At 43.7% G+C, this 23,885-nt stretch overlaps 1 protein-coding gene across 1 annotated transcript in view; it reads right to left on the bottom strand.

Annotated features, from left to right (window-relative positions):
- Window positions 1-1,471: 1,471 nt before the first annotated feature.
- The window catches only part of LOC122544159 (uncharacterized), a 33,923-nt gene continuing 11,509 nt past the window's right edge, over window positions 1,472-23,885 (bottom strand). Inside the window, exons 2-3 of the mRNA XM_043683190.2 lie at window positions 8,413-8,572; window positions 1,472-8,237 (exon numbers count right to left, since the gene is read on the bottom strand). Coding sequence (XP_043539125.2) covers window positions 7,393-8,237; window positions 8,413-8,572 — 1,005 coding nt within the window. The 3' untranslated portion in view covers window positions 1,472-7,392. The remainder of the gene's footprint in view (window positions 8,238-8,412; window positions 8,573-23,885) is intronic.

The following is a 23,885-nucleotide window of genomic DNA, read 5'->3' on the forward strand; positions in this document are numbered from 1 at the left end:
GCTGAGTACATGATACCTGAAAGGCTAGCTTTACTGTGAGGGGAATTGAATACAGAAGTTTGCTCGAGTTACACAGGGCATTGGTGAGACCACATCTGGAGTACTGCAAGATGTATTTGGTCACCTTATTTATAATATGAATACATTGAATATGCTTACCAGACCTATACCTAAAATGAGTAGGTTATCTTATGAAGGAAGGTTGGTCCAGCTGGGCTTGAATCCACTATGAGTTTGGAAAATTAAGAGGCTATGTGATTGAAACAACAAACAAAAAGTCCTGACGGGTTCTTGGCAGGATGGATTGAGGGGGGTATTTCCTGTGGTGGGAGAAACTACAACTAAGGATCACTGTTTAAAAATAAGGATTCACTAATTAAGCTAGAGATGAGTTTTAATCCCTCATCAATCAAAAAATGTCTACAACAATTTTAAATATGACATAGCTCTCCACTGTTTCTTGGGAAAGAGAATACCAAATGTTAATGACCCTCTGAGAGAAGATATTCCACTTCCTATCTGTTTTAGATGAGAGATCCCTAAATTTCAACCCCGCAGTTCTAGATTGGTCGACAGAGAGAAATCTCATCTGTGCATTTATCCTGTAAGCCCCCCTTAGAAATTATGTCTGATTTAGACCTCTAGAGCCTATAGATGAGCAGAACCTAAAGCTATTCCATTAATTAGAATCCATCGACATGTTCCTTGCCTTTGGGTACTATCTGACAGTTTGGTCAAATATGATATTAAGATTTCATAGGAGAAACTTCTGGTGACATATCTGTGTCATTGTTAAAATCAATAATTTCCATCTCTGAAACATTGTCTAATTGTCCAGTGTCCTACAGAGGGCTGTGGTGGGAGAGGCGTTCAAAAAGGAAACAAGGAGGATACAGGCCCAACATGTTCCCTCTGGGGTGATAAGTAGTAGCATGCCCAAAAAACCATGGATGACTACAGATATTCAGGATACAACGAGAAGGGAAATAAAGACTTTTAGCAGATACAAAGGGAACAAATCAGTACAGGCATCAGTGGAAAGTGTAAGGTGGAGCTTAAGAAATCAACTAGGAAAGAGGGGATGTGAGAAAGCTTTGTCTGGTAAAAGGAGGGAAAGTCTCACTATATTCTATGACAAGAGGAAGAGGACAACCTAGGAAAGAATGGGGTCCATTAGACACCATAAGAGCAATCTGTGCGTGGAGCCAGAAGACATTGGTAGAGTTTTGAACCAACACTTCTTATTTGTCTTTACCCAAGAAAATGAGGATGAAGGTTAGGAGCCCATTGGCAGAGACTACAAGGTGCTTGAGAAAATTGATGTGAATAACAAGGTATTGGATGTGTTGGCAGACTTGTGGACCAATCGCCAGGTCCAGATTAATTGTGTCCCAAACTGCTGTTGGAGGCAGGGGAGGAGATTGCAGGGCATTGACCCAAACTTTTAGTTCCATTCTGGCCATGGTGGGCTTAGCAGAGAACTGGAGAACAGCTAATATGGTTCTGATATTTAAGACTGAGAACTATAGACAGTGAGTCTCACGCCAGTGGTAAGGAAAACTATTGGAGAAAGTTCTGAAGGAGAGCATCTATCTCCACTTGGAGGAGTAAGATGATGTGGGATAGTCAGCATAGCTTTGTCAAAGAGATCATGCCTTATAAATCTGATTGAATGTTTTGAGGTAACCATGTTGGTAGATGAGGGTGGTGTCAAAGCCTTTGACAATGTCCCACAAAGGGACTTACCAAGAAGTCAAGTCCACATGGGATCCAGAATAATTTGATGAAGTGGATTCAAAATTGGCTCAGTTGTAAGACAGAGAGTGATTACAGGAAGCTGCTTTAGTGACTGGAGGCAGTGTCTAGTGCTGTACCACAGGAATCTATGCTGGGTCCCCTTTTATTCATCATTTCTATATAAGACATAGATGACAGTGCGGGATTGGATTATTAAGTTTGCATATGACACAAAGATTGGATGGGTGGTTAACAGTGCCGTTGAGTGTCTTGGGTTACAAGAAGATAGAAGTGGGATGGTCAAATGGGCAGATAAGTGGCAGATGGAATTTAACGCTGAAAAGTGTGACATGGTACTTTGGAAGGAGTAACTGGACAAGGGAGTGTTCAATGAATGACATGACACTTGGAAGTTCTATGGAACAAAGGGACCTTGGGAGTCTTTGTCCATAGATCTCTGAAGGCAGAAGGATATGTTCGTAGGGTGGTGAAAAAGGCATATGGGACACTAGGCTTTATCAATCATGGCATTGATTACAAAAGCAGGGAAGTCATGTTGGAGTGGTATGAACGTCTGAGTGTCCACACTTAGAATACTGTGTACCTTTCTAGTCACCACATTACAGGAAGCATATGATTGCATGGAGGGAGTGCAGAAGACATTCACCGGGTGGCATGGTAGCTCAGTGGTTAACACTACTGCCTCACAGTGCCAGGGACTTGGGTTTGATTCCAGACTTAGGTGACTGTCAGTGTGGAGTTTGCACATTCTCCCAGTGTCGTGTGGGGTGCTCTGGTTTCCTCCCAAAGTCCAAATATCTGCTGGTTAGGTGAACTGGCCACGGTAAATTGCCCATGGTGTTCAGGGATGTGCATTAGTCAGGGGAAATGTAGAGTAATAGAGTAGGGGAATGTGTCTGGGTGGGTTACTCTTTGGAGGATCGGTGTGAACTTGTTGGGCCTAATGGCCTGTTTCCACACTGCAGGGATTCTACACTTCTGCCTTTTCTTTCTTTCAGAAGGTCACAAATCTATAGACGTCACTTCCTGAAAGGTGGGGCAAACAGTACCTTTAATTAATTTCTGAGGCCAAGATGGGTGACCTTTTTGATATGCAAGCTGGTGAAAGGATGTGAGAGGTAGGCAGAAATGTAGATTTGAGGTTACTATCAGATGAGTCAAAATTGTAGTAAATAGTGGAGCAAGCTTGAGGGGATGAATACACTCCCCCTGTTCTCTGTGTGTTATTGGCAGAGAGAAAACCCTGAAGGAGAAGTTTGTGACTGCTGCCGGGATACCAGACATTAAAACACCTGCTTCTTAGCCTATGGTCACACATTAGTTGAACTTGGTTCCAACATCTGACAGAGTAGGCAAGTGACACCCTCTGTACTTTCAGTCAGTGGTACCCTGGTGTTGCATGCATTTGTAAAGGCTGCTCTGTATTTTTTTCCATCCTGGTGGCTCAGGCCATGCCCAACTCTTGTTGAATTGGGCCACTCTTGTGGGTAGAGTGCTGTATTGGCTTCTACAGCATGGCTTAGCAGTAAGCGCTCCCTTCGATAACATCGACCATCGTGCCTATTGAAAGCATTCACAGGCTGACAACCTGTTAAAAACATACCTTCCAAAGCCGATCAGTTCAACTAACCAGTAAGCAGTCAATGATCTGCAGTCACATGTAGGCCAGGATGGCAGTTTCCATTCTTAAGGGACATTAGTGAACCTGATGGATTTTCCCTGACAATTGGCAATGAATTCATGGTCATCATAAGACTCTTAATTCCAGTTTTCTTATTCAATTCAAATTCCACCTCACGCTGTGGTAGGATTTGAACTCACGTCCTCAGGCCATTACTTGGTTGTCCAGTGACAATACCACTAGCCTATCAGCTTCCCTGTAATAGGACTGGTGAGGACTGTCTTCCTACTGCTGAACATATGTTGTGATGGGGTCAAAAACAAATCAAACGACACTAGCTATAGCTTTGGGGTCTCGAGTATGTTACACCTCACTACTCCTGGAGGCTTAACATGTTTATCGAAGTACACAAAGTAATGAGAAGATAGACTCAGGCTAGCAGAAAACACAGACAAGGTTTCTATATGTAACAAGGATTCTTATTATTACAAATAAATAGATTGTAACCACAGGTGAACAACTATAAATTGTCAACATATAACTCTCCCTTCTGAAGAGCCCTCTACACACACACACAGAGAAATGGAAGAAAATAGTGTTATGCATGGAGTGGATAAAGAAACAAAAACTGGGTAAGTGTTTCAATAGCCCATATTGTCAGGAAAAACCCCATAGCATTCACGGAGGAGATCCTTTTGCTTGCCAGAATTTTCTGTTCTTTAATCGCTTTCTTCCAGGTTCTTTCCACTTCTTCACAGGAGGCAGAGGCAATCGGTACATTAGCTGCAAAGTCTCCGATCTACTAGTGATGGAACATAAAGTACCTTTCTTCGGTCTTTAGCAATTTTACTTGTTAGAAAGACACACTACTTTGTCCCTGCAGCAGTCTGAAGGCTTCTGCCAGTATTGTTCACACACGGAAAGTTCTTCAACCTACCTAGAGCCAGTTAGTTGTTGTCATGCTCATGGCCTTAGGAATCCACAACTTGACAAAGCCAGTTGCCAGCCAAAGCTCACTTTGCACATAGTCCCTGGACTGGCCGGTCTCTAAATTGCCTCCCTCCTGCTTGAACAGATCAGCAGCGTAAGCACAACTTACAATACAATTCAGTAACTTGATTTTGAGAAAGTGCCACAATTCCTCATTCAATCCTTTTCTTTCAAATTTAGTCCACGAACAAAAATACACAAATATAAACAGATATTGCCTTTAGAAACGAGACTACACAGTGTTGAATATCAAGTGACCTCAAGGATTGGCTATTCTGTATACATTTTATGATTTGATTTGACTTATTGTTGTCACATGTACCAAGGTACAGTGAAAAGTTTTGATTTGTGAGCAGCATAGGCAGATCATAACAAACGAGGACACTTGCTTGCATGAATGTCCATGGAAGTATGAAGCAAGCTTGATACCACACCACCCTTTCAACCCCCCGTTCTCTCTGCTGTCACAATTTCATGTTATTCCTCTTGAAATAAAAAAACATTCCCTGATGTTACTGCACCAAATCTGCTTTTCATTCTTATTCATTCATAAGATTTGGGTGGCATAAGCATATTGTCTGTCATTAACTACCCTTGAGTAATTATTGGTAGGCTAACTTCTTCAACTGCTGCAGTACATCTGCTGTATGTGCACCCACAGACCTATTGGGGAGGGTAACATCCAGGACTTTGACCCAGAGACACTGAAGGAACAATGGCGTAGTTTTTCCAAGTCTGGATGGTGTATGACTTGTATTGGACATAGTACGTGGTGGTGTTCTCAAATCTGCTGCACTTCCTGCTCCAAAATAATTGCAGTGTCTGTGCATTAGCTCACACTCCTCCTGATGAACTTTCACTTGCCCTTTTTCTGCCAAATCGGACAAATCCACTTGCTGCAGTGTGCAGTTTTCTGCTTTATTAGCAGCTATGTGGCCAATTGTTTTATCATCCATCAACATTTTTGTTAAGTTTTCTCTCTTTGATCTTGGCTGGGATCTTTCGCTGGCAAGTGTTTGTTGCAGACCCCAAACTGTGGTTGGCGAAACCGCTTGAGAGGGTAACCACATTGCTTTGGCTCTGGAGTCATAGGCCAGATAAGAATGGCAAACCTCAAGAAAGCATATTCACAGTTTGGCTTTTAGAACTACTGATGATAGTTCCAAAACTGGTTTTGTGTTTCAGACTTATTAATTAATTTTAACTTCCACCGTAGTGGGGGTTGAAGCTGTGTCTCCACAGCATTAGCGTTATAGGGTGAAGATTTGGATAGAAAGGGAAATGGGAAGAAGAACAGAAGATGGTAACTAGGTAATAGAAGCATGTCAGGGTGAATGGCCTCTTTCTTCACTGTAACAATTCTGTGATTGATTTCTTGATTATTCATAGAATTAGAGATGTACAGCACGGAAACAGAGCGTTTGGTGCAACGCGTCCATGCTGACTAGATATCCTAACAGAATCTAGTCCCATTTGCCAGCACTTGACCCATATGCCTCTAAGTGAAAGTTAGGACTGCAGATGCTGGAGATTAGAGACAGGACTGTGGTACTGGAAAAGCACAGCAGTTCAGACAGCATCCAAGGAGCAGGAAAATCGATGTTTCGGGCAAAAGCCCTTCATCAGGAATCAATCATTTTCCTGCTCCTCCGGATGCTGCCTGACCTGCTGTGCTTTTCCAGCATCACACTCTCGACTATTCTCCAGCATCTGCAGCCCTCACTTTCATCTATTCGAATTTAACCTCACTGTGAATCCTCTGCCAAGGATGGCTACCTTGAAGAAGTTCTCCTCCTCTCCATATGCCTATAAACCCTTCCTATTCATGAAACCATCCAGATGCCTTTTAACATGTTGTCACTGTAGCGTTGGACTGATACAGTTACAGGCCCTTTGGGCCAAACTGGTCCATACCAATCAAAATGTCAATGCTAACCCCTTTTCCCTGCACTTGACCCATATCCTTCCAAACCTTTCCTATCCATGTATTTGTCCAAATGTCTTTTAAATGTGCCCGCCTCAAACACTTCCACTGGCAGCTCATTCAAAATGTTTATTACCCTCTCTTGTCAAAACGTTGCCCCTCAGGTTCTCATTTATTCTTTCCTCTCTAAACTTAACCTGATGCCTTCCAGTCCTTGACTCCCCAACTTTGGGAAAGCGACTGAACACACTTACCCTATCCATGCCTCTCATGATCTTATGGAAATTTATAAGATCTCCCGTCAGCCTCTTACGTTTTAAAATAAAAAAGTCCTCGCTTGTCCACTGAGTCCTGGCAACATCTTTGTAAATTTCTTACACACGCTTTCCAGTTTAATGATGTCCTTCCTACAGCAAGGTGACCAGAGCTGATCACAATACTCCAAGTGCGACCTCACCAACATCCTGTATAACTGCGACATAACATCCCAACTTCTATATTCAATGCCCTGACAGATGAAGGCCAGTGTGCCAAAAGCCTTCTTCATTGCTCTATCCACGTGGACACATTACCAATATGTCACATTCTCCTAAGCTTACACACCCGACATGAAACCCACATCACGGATACTGATACAAACAGCGAAGAACCCAGCATGAGTCTAGCAGAAGCTCGTTGGAAAGCAGTCCTTCCCATTCCCAAGTTGACCATAAGCTTGTTTGTTGCCATTGGGCAAACTTTGGTCCCACTGGGCCACTTTGCAGTGAGCTTTTAACTGACAGACCAGACTGTAGCAGCACCCTACTGCGCCTAATGTCAGACATTCTCATGTCCTTCGTCACCAATACAGGCACCCAGCAGACAAAGGCAGGGCTGCAAACTGGGTAACACTTTATTGATTCATATAAATTCTGTGAACCAACACGGTCACCCAGGTGGAGTTTGCATTCTGGTTCGGAAGTGCTTTCTTTGCTCCTTTTAGTGTTTCTACAAAAAGGTGATTTCTGCAACACCCCCCAATTCGCCTGTCTGCTCCCCCCAACAAACATCTCCCTCTTAAATAAGTGGCACTGGTACTCGGTCGGGGCTGGCGAGGAGCTTACGGTCGGCGATCTCGAAGAGCCCGGGCACGAGGGGCTCTGGCTTCGGGTGGAGGTACCATCGCTGCCTCCGGGGCAGTGGGCGGTTGGGGATGCGGTGAAGGTGTGGACGCGCTGGAGTCCCGAGGGGGGCAGGACCGCACCACTCCCGTCGCACCGCCCCGTGCCCGGGCCTCGTCGGTGCCCCCGCTGGCCGGTGGCAGGGCAGACTCCAGGAGGCCGGTGACGCGGCCGAAGCCACGGTCGATGCGCGCTCCCAACCTTTCCAAGCCTGAGGAGATGGTGCAGGCCAGGGCCTGGATGGCACTGGTCTGAGCCTCGATCAACGAGGCCAAGGCCGGTGCCATGGGCTCCAGAACGGGGGGCTTCACCGCCGCTTCCACTGAGCTAACCATGTGCTCCATGGCAGACTGCAGGGTGGTGATACCCTGAGGCAGAACGCCACACAGTATGGAAGCAGAGTCTTCAACACTCTCCGATAGGGTGAGGCAGCTCCGAGACAAACTGTCCAAGGCTTCCAGCAGTTGGTGGTGAACGTGGAAGATCTTACGCTTGAAAGCCGGGCCACTCAATTCCGCGTCTCGGTGCTCCTCGGCATAGCTGGAGTCGGAGCTGGCCCTGTGGCCATCTGTCTCCTGCAGTGTCCTTTCCAGTATGTTCAGCTCCTGCTCGCTACTGCCGAACAATTCGCCGCGTGAGGACTCTTGGAGTTCGCCCTCTCTCCCATCAGCCATGCTGATCTCCGTGTTGTGGTACTGAAAGGACGGAGCTGATGATGGCACCTCTCCCATCAGGGGGCGCTCCTCCATCTCGTGCCCGGCCAAGCCCAGATAATGGGACAGACCTGGAGGAAAAAGGGAGAGGGGAGAAGGGGGTCAGCGGGCACCCGGGAGCCAGGGGAAGAAATAGCTGCACGGAGTGGCCACCCACCCACCCCCCTCCCCACCAATCCGGGGCGACCGCGCTTCCGACGCCACGCCTCAGCGAATCACGAGTGGCTACAGGAATGCAGAAGGCACCCTGTGAAACTTGGCCTCCAGCCTCGCCGTTCTCAATGCTCCTCCGGCTGTAGATCTCCACAATGTCCAGGGCCTCCTGCTCCATCTGGGTGGGGGCTTGGATGGAAAGCGGGCGCTCTCCACCGCCCAGCGGGTTCCTTGGTTTCTGCGCCAGCTTGTCCTGCGGAAAGAGCCGGGAACCCGAGTTAGTTGCTTTGTTTATTTTTCTTTCCCCCTACGTTCAGCAATGTTCGGAAGAACTTGCTGCATCTTCTACCTACGTTCCAGGCGTCGAGGTGAAGTTCTCATTAGGCATTAGCAAATTGCCGATTAAAAGGGATTATTGCTTGTTAATGACCTTATTAGTTCCAGATCTCACCACCTGAATTTTAGTTGCTTTGTTTAATTCACTTGCAAGATGGAATCATCAGCTAGGCCAGCATTTATCACCCATCCCCAATTGCCCAGAAGGCAGTTAAGAATCAACTGTGTTGCTGTGGGTCAGGCCTCACATGTCATAGAATCCCGACAGTGTAGAACAGGCCCTTTGGCCCAACAAGTTCACACCAACCCTCTGTAGAGTAACCCACCCAGACCCATTTCCCCACTTTATTATCCTTATATTTTCTCTTGACTAATGCACCTAGTCCACACATCCTTGAACTTTTTGAGCAATTCAGCATGGCTAATGCACCTAAACTGCACATCTTTGCATTGTGGGAGGAAACTGGAGCTCCCGGAGGAAACCTACACAGACACGCGGAGAGTGTGCAAACTCCACAAGGACAATAGCCAGAGGCTGGAATCGAACCCAGGTCCCTAGTGCTGTGAGGCAGCAATGCTAACCACTGAACCACCTTGCCACACCATGTAGGCCAGACTGGGTAAGGATGGCAGTTTCCTTCCCTTAAGGATATCTGTGATTCAGATTGGATTTGTCTGACAGTCAACATTGAGTTAATGATCATTAGACTCTTAATTCTGGATTTTAAAAAAAAAATTCCATCATGTGCCAAGGCAGAGTTTGAACCAGTGTCCATGGAATATTACCTGGGTCTCTTGGATGAACAATCTAGCGATTACCCTACTACCCTCCCCTAACCTCCATTCCCCTACTGCCAGTATGGCCAGCTGCTGTAACAAAAAAGGGCTGGTGAGTCAGACGCAGGGAGAGTGGAGCAGGATGGTCTGGCACAGATGGCACACAGCAGCAGTAGCATCTACAAATGGAAAAGGGAGCTTTTCACAGAAACATAATCTCCACCGTGCAGATACAGGCCATTCAGCCCATCGAATGGCCTGTCCAGACAACCTCTGCTCCTGAATTGCCAACATGGCTAACCCACCTAGCCTGCACATCCCTGGATACATCACTGGGCAATTTAGCGTGGACAATTGACTTAACCTGCACATCTTTGGATTGTGGGAGAAAACCGCAACACCCGGGAGAAACCCACCCAGACAGAGAGAGAATGTGCAACCTCCACAGTCAGTCGCCCGAGGTTAGAATTGAACCACTGTCCCTGGTGTTGTGAAACAGCAGCGCTAACCACTGAGCCACTGGGCTGTACGTTCTTGTGGAAGGTCAGTGACCTAAGGTCAACTCTCGCTTCCCTCTGCAAGAACTGTTGGCATTTACCAAAAGGGGTAGAAGTTGGGTAGATTGTAGCCATAACTGACAGAAAATACACAAAATCATCACAAACAGAGGCCAGGAAATTATTGGAGTGTGAAGGAAGTTGGGGGTTTGGAAAGTGTGAGTATTTGGTGCAGTGAGGCCATCCGCTTTGAATATTTAGCAAGTGCTTCATGCCAATAAGACAAATTACCTTCAATATCTGTCCCCTGTTAATGTTTGTAGCAGGAAGGATGAGGGAGAAACAAAACAAAATAAGAATTTGAAAGAAACATGCTTTCAGCATAGACTGAGTTAAGGGAGACCAATGTCTGTCTGAACTGAAATATGTGGGAGTTTGTGATTGTAAGATTAGCCTCCTTAATGCCTCTGATGCAGTTACCTTGAATCTGAGGGCAAGTCCTCTTTTTTCAAAAAAAATTATCCCAACATGTTGGCAATGCTGATTGTGCCAGCATTTATTGACCTCCCCCTAACTGCCCAAGGGAAGGTGCTAATGAGACACTCAAATACCGCAGTCCATGTAGGGCAAGGTACGCTGCGAGATGTTGTGGTTTAGGTTACCTTTAACCCGCTCACCTGCTCGCTATATTCATGAATGAATGGGAACCCAGTATTAATAACTCCTTTACTAACCCACTCACAAGCGAATACTGCGTTCATGTTTCATTCATGCATAACTCCCTACTCGAACACTGTTTCATTCATTCATGAATAAAACTCCAGTTCTGTAGTATATTTTACTATCATAAGATAGAAAGTTTTGTTTTAAAATTTTGTCTAATCAAAACAGCCTTTTCAAGCCCATTCACACCTTATCGGCCCTTGCTACCTCTGACTAAGTGTAGCATACAGATCAATATCATGACTGCCATCAAGTCTCCATGAAAGATTATAACATTAATTAGCCCTTATCAACCGTCTCTCAGACCTGAATAGATTACAGGACAAACAGTTTCCCGAATTAGTATGTACTTGTTAAAATATCTTTTAAACTGGGCCATTATCCCTTTAAGAAACTGTCAAAAGCAGTGCTTCCATGAAATCACATGAATGAATGAAACTCACACTGGCAAATAGTAGACAAACCTCACAATCCAACTGCGATAATCAATTTATTAATCTTTATTCTTTTATTAGATACAGGTACAATTTCTAACTTAGAGCACTTATTCACTAACTTAAAAGACAGAAGGACTAACACTTCTTAATTATGCAAGCAGACTGGACAGACACTCAATCCTATCAGAAGTAGCAGCCAGCATTTGACACGCTTTAACCTATCTCCTGTCTCCCAGGACAGAAGCCCCTCAAACCTTTGTGTTCCATAGATAAAACAATGTAACATATATTAAAATTCCATTACTATGGTAAGAACTGTGCATAAAAAGGCTCGTGTGAGAACTGTATTTCAGGACTCTATTGCTACCTTGAACTTGTGCCACTTGCGATTTCTGAATAAAGAAGCTAGTTTTGCCACTCACTGATTTTGATCATTATTTGAACATGATGCCATAATGCCCAGAATTTTTAGTGTAGGGAATTTCAGGATGTTGACCTCCAACAGTCAAGAAAAACAGATTTAATTCCATCGTATTATCCCTACTTGGAAAATCAGTATCACTTCATTGTCGCAGGGTTAATACCCTGTAACACTCTTCCTAGCAAGTGTGGATGTTACAACAGCAGAAAATGTGTTGCTGGAAAAGCGCAGCAGGTCAGGCAGCATTCAAGGAGCAGGAGAATCAACGTTTCGGGCATGAGCCCTTCTTCAGGATTCCTGCTCCTTGGATGCTGCCTGACCTGCTGCGCTTTTCCAGCAACACATTTTCAGCTCTGATCTCCAACACCTGCAGTCCTCACTTTCCCCTGGGTGTTACAACAGCACAGTGACTGCAGAGCTTTAAGAAAGAGACTTCCCATCACTTTCTCAAGGGCAATTCAGAATGGGTCACAAATACTGGCCTTGCCAAAGATATTAACGTCCCAGGAAGTGATATCAAAACAACACAGAAGGGTCATATAATGAGAGAGCTACAGCTCAGAAAAAGGCTTTTTGGCCCATCACATCTGTACCAGTCAAAACAACGACCTAACAAGTAGATAGGACAGTGAAGATGGTGGTGTTTGGTTTGCCTTTACTCATCAGTGCGTTACGTATAGGAATTGGGAGGTCATGTTGCAACTACACAGGACATTGGTTAAGCCAGTTTTAGAATACTGTGTGCAATTCTGGTCTCCTTGCTACAGGAAGGATGTGGTGAAACGTAACAGTTTAGAAAAGATTTATAAGGATGTTGACAGGGCTGGAGGGAGAGGCTGAATAGGCTGGGGCTATTTTCCCTTAACATCGGAGGCAGAGGCGTGACCTTATAGAGGTTTATAGAATCATGAGGGGCATGGATAGAAAAGGTCATTTCCCCAGGGTGGAAGCGTGGAGAAGTCCAAAACTAGAGGACATAGGTTTAAGGTGAGAGAGGGGAAAGATTTAAAAAGGATCGAAGAGGCAACTTTTTCCATGCATAATGCAGTGTGTGTATGGAATGAGTTGCCAGAAGAGGTACAGTTACAACATTTTAAAAAGACATCTGGATGGGTATACAGTACAAATATGAAGGGCTTAGAGGGATGTGGGCCAGGTGCTGGCAAACAGAACTAGATTTATTTAGAATACCTAGTTGGCATGAAGCATCTGTCTCTGTACTGTGGATCTCTGATGCCAACAATGCAAATTCCATTTTGTAGCACTTGTCAAGTTTTTTTTTATTTACTCATGGAATGTGGGCATCGCTAGCTGGCCAGCATTTATTGCCCATCCTTAATTGCCTTTGAACTGCATGGCTTGCTTGCTCAGCTATTTCAGAGGGCACATGAGACTTAACCACATTACTGCACACCTGAAGTCACATGAAGGCCAGACCAGGTGAAGATAGCAGATTCCTTCCCTGAAGGACATTAGTGAACCAGATGAGTTGTTGTTGTCAATCGACAGTATTCACGGTCTGGAGCAGAATCACAGAGACGTACAACATGGAAACAAACCCTTTGATCCAACTCATGCATTCCGACCAGAAATCCTAACTTAATCTGGTCCTATTTGCCAGCACTTGGCCCATATTCCTCTAAATCATTCCTATTCATATACCTATTAAATGCTGTAATTGTACCAGCCTCTACCACTTCCTCTGGCAGCTCATTCCACACACAAAACCACTCTGTGTAAAAGAGTTGCCCCTTATGTCCCTTTTAAATTTCTCCCCTTTCACCCTAAACTTATGCCCTCTAGTTCTGGACTCCCACACACCACAGAAAACACCTGGTCTATTTACCCTATCCATGCCTCTCATGATTTTATAAACCTCTATAAGGTCACCCCTCAGCTTCTGATGCTCCAGGGAAAACAGCCCAGCTTATTCAGCCTGTCCTTGTAGCTCAAAACCCTGGCAATATCCTTACAAATCTTTTCTGAACCCTTTCACATTTCACAACATCCTTCCGATAGGAGGGAGACTAGAATGGCACGCAATATTCTAAAACTGACCGAACCAATGTCGTGTATGGCCGCAACATGACCTCCCAACTCCTAAAGTCAATACACTGACCAATAAAGGAAAGCATACCAAATGCCTTCCTCACTGTCCTATCTACCTGCAAGTCTACTTTCAAGGATCTATGAACTTGCACTCAGAGGTCTTTGTTCAGCAACACACCCCAAGATCTCACCATTAAGTGCACAAGCCCTGTTCCGATTTGCCTTTCCAAAATGCAGCACCTCACATTTATCTAAATTAAACTCCATCTGCCACTCCTGAGCACATTGGCCCATCTGATCAAGATCCCGTCGTACTGAAGTAACTTTCTTCACTGTCCACTACACCTCCAATTTTGGTGTCATCTGCAAATTTACTAACTGTACCTCCAATGTTCACATCCAAATCATTTATATAAATGATGAAAAGCAACAGACCCAGCACTGATCCTTGTGGCACACTACTGGTCACAGGCCTCCAGTCTGAAAAGCAACTCTTCATCAGCACCCTGTCTTCTACCTTCAAACGAGTTCTGTATTCAAATGGCTAGTTCTTTCTGTATTCTATGAGATTTAACTTTGCTCAGCAGTATACCATGAGGAACCTTTTCAAACGTCTTACAAAAGTCTATATCTCACATCCACCACTCTGCCCTCACCATACATCTTTGTGACTTCTTCAAAAATCTCAATCAAGTTCGAGAGACATGATTTCCCAAGCACAAAGCCATGTTGACTATTGCTATTTAATCCTTGCCTTTCCAAATGTGTAAATCCTGTCCCTCGGGATTCCCTCCAACAACTTGCCCACCACTGATGTCAGGCTCATTGGCAGTTATCTGGCTTTTCCTTACCACCTTTCTTAAATAGTGGCACCACATTAGCCAACCTCCAGTCTTCCACTACCTCACCTGTGACTATCAATGATACAAGTATATCTCAGCAAGGGACCCAACAATCACTTCCCTAGCTTCCCACAAAGTTGTAGGGTACACTTGATCAGGTCCTGGGGATTTATCCACATGTGTTTTAAGACATCCAACACTTCCCCCTTTGCAATACGGACATTTTTCAAGACATCACCATCTATTTCCCCACATTCCATACCATCCAAGTCCTTCTCCACAGTAAACACTGATGTAAAATACTCATTTCTGCCCCATCTCCTGCGGTTCCACACATAGGCTGCCTTGCTGATCTTTGAGGTGCCCTATTCTGTCCCTAGTTACCCTTTTGCTCTTATTGCATTTATAAAATCCCTTTGGATTTTCCTTAACCCCATTTGCCAAAGCTATCTCATGTCCCCTTTTTGCCCTCCAGATTTCCCCCTTAAATATACTTCGACTGCCTTTATACGCTAACAATTCCCTCGATCTCTGCCTTCTATACCTGACATGCTTCCTTATTTTTCTTAAACAAAACGTCAATTTGTCTAGTCATCCAGCATTTCCTACACCTACCAGTCTTGCCTTTCACCCAAACAGGAACATACTGTCTCTAGGCTCTTGTTATCTCATTTTTGAAGGCTTCCCATTTTCCAGCCATTGCTTTACCTGCTAACATCTATTCCCAGTCAACTTTTGAATGTTCTTGCCTAATACCATCAAAATTGGCCTTCCTCAAAAGTTCCACTTGTAGATCTGGTCTATCATTTTCCATCACTACTTCAAAACTAATAAAATTATGGATGCTGGCCCCAAAGTGCACCTCCACTGATATCTCGGTCACCTACCTGGCCTTATTTCCCAAGGATAGGTCAAGTTTTGCAGCTTCTCTCATAGGTATATCCACATATGTTTTCTTGTACACACAAATTCCTCTCCACCTAAACCCTTAACACTATGGCAATAACTTCTTAATTCCAGAAATTCGGGTTTCAAATTCATGGCAGGATTCAAACTCAAGTCTCCAGAACACTAGTGGAGTTACTGGATTAATAGTCTAGTGATAATACTATGAGGCCTTCAACTCGGCAGTAACATAATATCATTCATTTGAAGAATAAGTTTGAGGCTTTCTACATCTACCATTCTTACAGGTAGTCAGTTCCAGATGCCCATCACACTCTGGGTGAAAAAATTTCTCTCGCATCTGCTCCAAACCTTCTGTCCCCTCCCTTAAATGTACGGCCCTGGTCAATAATCCAGTGACCAAAGGGGAAAAGTTCCTTCCTGTCTACCTATCACAGAATCATCGATTCCCTTCATTGTGGAAACAGACCTTTTGACCCAACATGTCCACACCGACCCTCTGAACAGTAGCCCAACCAGACCCATTCCCCTGACTAATGCACCTAACCTACACATCACTAAACATTATGGGCATTTAGCATAGCCAATTCACCTAACCGGAACATCTTATGGGACGAAACCGAAGCATGTGGAGAAACCCGTGCAGACAGTTGCCCGGGGCTGCAATTGAACACAGGTGCCTGGCACTGTGAGGCAGCAGTGCTAACCACTGGGCAACTGTGCCACCAAATCTATGTCTGTACCCATCTTTGCTTCTCGTAAATGTATACATCTCAATCACATCCCCTTTTCAATCGGCTAGAAAGAAAATTAACCCCAGTCTGACTAATCTCTCTTCAAAACACTGAGTGGAACTTTTGCTCCATGCCTCAGGTGGCATTAATGTATCTAATAATACACATGTTAACCAAGATTTGGAGATGCCAGTGTTGGACTGGGGTGTACAAAGTTCAACATCACACAACACCAGGTTATAGTCCAACAGGTTTAGTTAGAAGCACACCAGCTTTCGGAGCGACGCTCCTTCATCAGGTGATAGTGGAGGGCTCAATCGTAACACAGAATTTATAGCAAAAATTGACAGTGTGATGTAACTGAAATTATACATTGAAAAACTGATTGTCTGTTAAGCCTTCCATCTGTTAGAATACAGTGATAGTTTCACTTCTTTCATGTGTAAATCACAAAACATTTTTTTAGTGTGCTTCCAATTAAACCTGTTGGACTATAACCTGGTGTTGTGTGATTTTTAACCAAGGATTGGAAGAGGGGGGGGGGATAAATCCAGAATAATCTACATAAACTGATCATATTCAAGAGGTATGACATACTTGCTGTCAGTCAGTACTTGGGAAAAAGACTGGTATGTGGACAGCTGAATTGGACATAAAAATGAAAGTTGCTGGAAAAACTCAGCAGGTCTGGCAGTATCTGTGAAGAGAAATCAAAGTTAATGTTTTGGGTCCAATGACCTTTCCTCAGAACTGAAATCTGAGGAAGGGCCACCGGACTTGAAATGTTAACTTTGATTTCTCTTCACAGATACCGCCAGACCTGCTGAGCCTTTCCATCAACTTCCGTTTTTGTTTTGAGTGACAGCATGTGCAGTTCTTTCAAATTTTATTTAGCTGGATTGGATAGCCTGGCACCTTGGCATGTGAGGATATCCAAAAGGAAATGATGGAGAAGTTTAATGTATTTACAGTGGTTAAAAAAGTAAAGGTCTGCGTTCATTGGAGAAGACATCGGATATAAGGATGGGCAAGTTACGCTGCAGTTTTGCAGAATTTTGTTTAGGCCATACTTGGAAAATTGCGCACAGTTCTGGTTACCACACTACCACGAGGATGTGAATGCTTTGGAGAGGGCACAGAAAGATTTACCAGGATGTTGCCTGGTATGGGGTGATCTTAGCTATGAAGGAAGTTTGGGTTCATTTTCACTGGAATGCAGGAGGTGGAGGGGTTACCTGATAAAAGCTTATAAAGACTGAATGGCAAGGATAGAGTGGAAAGTATGAGGCTTCTTCCCAAGGTGGAGGGGTAAATTACTAGGGGACACAGGTTCAAGGTGTGGGGTGGGATTTAAAAAAAAGAGATATGTGAGGGCAAGTTTTCCCATAGGACGGTGGCGAGTGCCTGGAACATGCTGCCAGAGGTGGCGGTGGGACCAGCCACAACAGCAGCATTCAAGTAGCACGTGGATGAATACATGAATAGGAAGGGAATAGAGGGATCCTGTAAGTGAAGACATTTTTCGTATGGAAGAGCAAAAATGTATGGGCATAGGCTTGGAGGGCCCAAGGGCCTGTTTCTGTGCGAATTCGAACAATTCTTTGCTCGAATTTGCCATGTCCAGCAAAAAAAGTAAGTCAAACCTACATGAATAAAATGGCTTGAAGTCTCCTTGATAATTGGCCTGTCACAAGAACATATGACTGCCCTGCAGAAACATTTAAGGAGTTATCTGCGAGAAAGCTACATCTTCAAAACTGACAGTTAAAGGCTAAATGTGACAAGGAGCAAGTCTGATCGGGCAGCAAGCTGCAAACTTGCAATATTTTGGACGAAAGACTCTAAAAGAATCATCGATAATATCACATCGTATACCTGAAGCACAAAAGTCTGTAAAACTCCAAACACTAGAACCCTTAATTAGCAGAACTTGGACAGCACTGCACGTGGCTCAAATCTTGGACGCTTCCAGAGAAAGACATAGTTAGTTGAAATTGTAGCTAAATTCCATTGTTGATTAGATAATAGCCAAGTTAAGTTGTGAGGCTGAACTTGCTTACTTGAGGGGTCTTAGTTTGGTTGCTACATGCAATAAAGTTTAAATCATTGTTTCAATATTTGATTAACTGAGATTTCTTAATCAGTATCCAAATTAAAAAAAAGGTAACTAGTGTAATTTATCCACAGCAGAACATATTCAATAACTGAGCTTCCACATCCCTCTAGAGTAGGGAATTTCAAAGATTCACCACCCTCTAAACAAAGAAATTCTTCCACATCCAAAGTGGACTACCTCTTATTCTGAGGATGTGCTCCCGGTTCCAGACTTGCTCAGAATCTAGAGAGTGTTGCTAGGAAAGCACAGCAGGCATCATCCGAGGAGGAGGAGAATCACAGTTTCAGGCATAAGCCCTTCATCAGAAATGGTGAAGGGCTGATGAAGAGCTCATGCCCGAAATGTCGATTCTCCTGCTCCTCGGATGCTGCCTGGCCTGCTGTGTTTTCCCAACAACACACTCTCTATTCTAATCTCCAGCATCTGCAGTCCTCACTTTCTCCTCCAGACTTCCTCAGCCTGAAGAAACATCCATCCATTGAGAGTTTACAAAATTCAGCTCACCTCTCATTCTTGTAAACTGTGGAACATAAAGCCTCCATTTCTTTGAGCACTCCTAAAAGTACTGTCCCAATTTCCACTACACTCCTTGTGTGGGAAGTTTGTCTTTCCTCAGGCAAGGGGAATAGAAACTTCAGACAATACTCCAGCAGTAGTCTTAGTGTCCCTTACAACTGAAGCAAGGCTTCTTTGCTCTGGTACTCAAATGCTCTTGTCATAAAATGCAAAGTATTAGGTAAGTGAACCAAATAAATGCATAAAATAGGAGGGAGGAACTGAATGACCAACAAGTGCAAACTCACATTTAAAAGATGATAGCTAATGTAGAAACAAGGCCGCTCATAGTCAGAACATGCAAAACAACATCCACTCAGTTACAAGTTTTCAAAGGAAGCTGTGCGAATTTGGTTGACAAGGACAAGAGGCTAAAAACAATAAAAGATGAAAATTAAACTTGGACAATGAAAAAGCAGTAAGCAGAGAGTGGGGACTTTTGGGGGTAATATTAAGGAATAATCATGGAGCAGAGTATAAAATGGGAGACAGGACAAGCATGCTGCAATAGCATAATGGTATTATTGGTTGGATTTCCCTTTCAGATAGGTGGAGACAAGCAGGCCAGCAGAAGTCAGAAAGGTCACAAATTCAGAGTTTGCCTAGAACTTTCGTTGAAAATGTGTTGCTGGAAAAGCACAGCAGGTCAGGCAGCATCCAAGGAACAGGAGAACAGGAAGAAGGGCTTATGCCCGAAACGTCGATTCTCCTGCTCCTTGGATGCTGCCTGACCTGCTGCGCTTTTCCAGCAACACATTTTCAGCTCTGATCTCCAGCATCTGCAGCCCTCACTTTCTCCTAGAACGTTCGTTGGCAGTATGCCTTGCAGTCAAAGATAGGACTCGCTCAATTTAATAACAAGGAAGAAAACAGTTGCACAATTGATTGATCGATGGCCACAGCTTTAAAGGAAGTCATTAACGACATTACAGACATGCTTTCTATGATGTTAGAAATTTCACTCTCTTTGGGAACCCTTCAATTAGATTGGAACATGATGCATATTTTGAAGCAAAATGAGAAAGAGCAACCAGGGAATTCAGGGCCAGTCGCCTAATGTTCATTGTTGGGGAATTACTGGAGCCTGTAATTAACGGTAGTGTTACAAAATCGAAATATGTATGGTCACGACGATAGAAAGTGCTTTTCTGAATTTAAAATACAGCCACAGTTGCGAGCTAAAGGTCAGGCTGTTCCAGATGTAACAATTGGCTGTTGAATGGATCTCTGAGATTTGGTGGTTTTGACAACAATTTGAATTTAACCAGTTAGTTTAAATTATGCCCAGAATACCAAAAGCCATTGTAATTTAAATTTTATTGTTTTGACACCTGGAAACCAATCAAATTATAAAAACTTAATGTGTCATGGGTGTATAGAAAAACAGTATTTTGAAAATTAAGGGACAGCAACTACCATTGAAAAGTGAGCAACTGCTGTAGAGCTGGACAGCTAACTGCCCACCTAACATCTTGTCCTCAAAGAAATTAGAGGACAATCTAAGAAAAAGGTATCTTTTCACGTGAAACATTCTCACAGTAAAAAAGAAGACGATGACCCAGGGAGATTAGCAGCTGGAAGAGTCAAAACACCAAAGACACCAGGCACTGTCATCTTGAGATTAAGTCAATGTAATGTTTACTAAGTATGTTATTGGAACAGCATATTATTTGTATAGAGTTGGGGTCAGATAGTAAGTAGTAAGAAAAAGAGGGGTCTTGGATTTGCAAATAGTTTTTGTTTAATGTTCACTATTAGAGCTAGAAAAAGTAAATTGTTAATTTTTTTTAATTATGGAATTTAGGAGCTCTCTGTCACTCACTTACATTTTAAACCAATTACGAGGCAAGGCGAGCTTTGCTGGGTGTTTGGTTTTAAATAACAGATAAGTTCGACCTCTGCGTTGTAATAGAAGGTGTCATGAATCTTTCTGCTGATCTGAGAGCTCGCGCTGATTTGTAAAGGGTCTGATGCCTGACAAAACCTTTTTTTGAAGGGGTGGCTAAAATGATGGACGGCAAAATATCTGTGGAAGTTTTCAATATGGATTTTGAAAAGGCACTTGATGAAATCCCTCGCATGAGTCTGTTAACAAATGCGGTACCCACCAGACTGAGGGAAAATCATTGACCTGCTTAGGGAACTGGTTTGACTAGCAGGAGACAGTTGGTATGGAAAATGGACAGGGACTCAAATTGGCAGAAAAGACAGACACCACAAACATCACTGTTGGACCTCAAATATTCACTATTTCCTAACAACCAAGTTGATGGGCCAGGAGTCCACATAGATAAGCTTGCCTATAACCTCAAGATGGGAGGCTTTGTAAGTACTATCAATGGAAACAGAACATTATAAGAAGATGTTGGCACATCAGGTAAGTTGGCAAAATTGTGGAGCAAAGTGATTTTTGTGTAGGCAAATCACTTTGACCATCAAAAGAACAGAAGAGGACTGTTCCTTCGCCTGACAGGAACTGAGTCAATCACGAAGGTGGCACGAGGAGGACCCGAGTTGTTGGCGGGACACTAACAGCCAAGAACCAAATTCCGGTAGCATCTTAATTAGATGCTCCCCTTACACCTACCCCTAGTGCTGAAGAATGGTTACACCCAAAATGTTGGCTTGCTGTGTTCTCCCAGCCCCCTGCTTGTTAACCAAGTGAATCCAGTTTCAGGTGACTTTGAACTAGGCAGCCATAAGGTGAGGTCTCAATCAATGCTGTCTTGCCTGCAATGGAGCGTTACTTTGTTGCAGTAGATTGTAAATAGATTTTGGTGAAACAGGGAGTCTTTCAATAAATATGTATCATAAAATATGTAAGACATTGCACAGGCCACGCTGGTTGCCACATCACAGGAAAGATGTGGAGAGGGTGCATAAGTGGTTTACCAGGATGCTGCCCCGATTAGAGGATATGAGCTATTAGATTCATAGTAGTAGAAGCAGGAGTAGGCCATTTGGCCCGCCGAGCCTACTCCGCCACTCGTTAAGACCACGACTGATCTAGCCATCTTGTATGTTTTTTCCACAGCCACCACTTCGTCTGGAAGTTCATTCCACATACAAACCACACTAGTGTCCCTCGTGTCTTTTAAATCTCTCTCCTCATTTTGAAAACATGCCCACTATTCTTCAAATCCTCAACCTGAAGGAAAAGCACATGTCGCTCACCTCATCTATACCCCTTTAATGATTTTATAAACCTCTATAAAAGGTCACCCCTCAATGTCCGACACTCCAATTAAAGAAATCCCAGCTTCTCCTGTTAACTCGAACCCTCCATTCCCAGCAAAATCCTGATTTTTTTTTTTCTGAACCCTCTCCAGCTTAATAATAACCCTCCAATAACTGGGCAACCAGAACCACACACGGTACTCCAGACAAAGCTTCTCCAACTTCCTGTACAATCTTAACATGATGTTCCAAATCTCATTCAAAAAGGTTAGAACAATGAAGGCAAGTGCACTAAACACCTTCTAAACCATCCTGTCTAAATCTGATACAAAATTCAAAGAATTATGTACTTGAACCCTTAGGTAACTCTGTTCTACCACACTACCCAAGATCCTACTTTTAACTAAATAAGTCCTGCCCTTGTTTGTTTTACCAAAATGCAATACTTCACATTCATCCAAATTAAACTCCATCTGCCGTTCTTCAGCCCATTGACCCAACTGATCAAGAGCTCTTTGCACATTTGGAGTTGTGTGCAGTTTTGGGTCCCATATCTCAGGAAGGATGTACTGGCCCTGGAGCGTGTTCAGAAGACATTCAGAAGAATGGTCCTGGAGGTATCCAATTGAAACATACAGAATATTGAATGGCCTGGACAGAGTGGATGTTGAAAAGATTTTTCCATTAGTAGGAGAAACTAGAATCCGAGGGCATAGCCTTAGAGGAAAGGGAAGACCTTTTAGAATGAAAATAAGGAACACCTTCAGCCAGAGAGTGGTGAATCTGTGGAATTCATTGCCACAGAAGGCTGTAGAGGCCAGATCATTGAGTATATTTGAGGCAGAGAGATAGGTTTTTGACTATCAAGGGAATCAAGGATAATGGGGAGAAAGCAGGAGAATGGAGGTGACAAACTGATCAGCCGTGGTTGAATGGCAGAGCAGACTCAATACCTTAATGGTCTAATTTCTGCTCCTATGTCTTATGGTCTTAGATATCCTTCTTCACTGTCGACTTAGCCTGCATCGTGATCCAGGAACTGTGGGAAATTATCTTTCAATGCATTTAATTGGGGTCTTCAACACGTCCAACAATCCGAACCTAAACTGATGTATTCTGGAGAACTTAGCCAAAATTTATCTAACTGTTTCACATCCTCTCAACACCAGCATCATTCTTACACGTCTATTCTTCACCTTTTCATACAACTAATATAATCTTTGAATGAGGTGCACTGGTTACAATCAGAGATCTACAGCACAGAAAAAAGCTTTTCAGCCCAACGTGCCTGTTCCATTTACTGATCCCTCCACCATGGGAAAGGGTTCTTCCCATCTACTACTCCATCTATGCCTTTCATAATTTTACACATCTCAGTCATATCCGCCTCTGTCTCCTCTGCTCCAATTAAAACAATCTCTCTTCATAAATGAAACCCTCCACCTCAGGCAGCATCCTAGTAAATCTCATCATTATCTTCTCCAGTGCAACCACGTTCCTCCTATAATGTGGATTCCAGAATTACATGTAATACTCTAGCTGTGGCCTATCCAATCTTTTTTTGCAGTTTCAGAATCGACTCCCTGCTCTTAAACTCCAAGCCTCAGCTAATAAAAGGCGAGTACCAAATGTCTTCATAACCACTTGAAGTAAATGATGCACTAACTTAAGGTTTGTTTAGAGGTAATGAGTTTGGACAGTATTCATAAAATCCCTAGTGTGGAAACAGGCCATTTGGCCCAACAATTGCACACTGACCCTCTGATAACCCATCCATCCCATTCCCTTACCCTATTACTCTTCATTTACCCCTGACTAAACCCAGACATCCCTGAACACAATGGGCAATTTAGCATGGCCAATTCACCTAACCTGCACATCACTGGATTGAGGGGGAAAACTGGAGCACCTAGAGACATGGGGAAAATGTGAAAACGCTACACAGACAGTGGCCAGAGGCTGGAATTGAATCCGGGTCCCCGACGCTGTGAGACAG

Source organism: Chiloscyllium plagiosum, unplaced genomic scaffold, assembly GCF_037043375.1.
Source record: "Chiloscyllium plagiosum isolate Xiang-an unplaced genomic scaffold, Cpla_swu_hap1 HiC_scaffold_38, whole genome shotgun sequence".
In the NCBI taxonomy this organism is placed as follows: Eukaryota; Metazoa; Chordata; class Chondrichthyes; order Orectolobiformes; family Hemiscylliidae; genus Chiloscyllium; species Chiloscyllium plagiosum.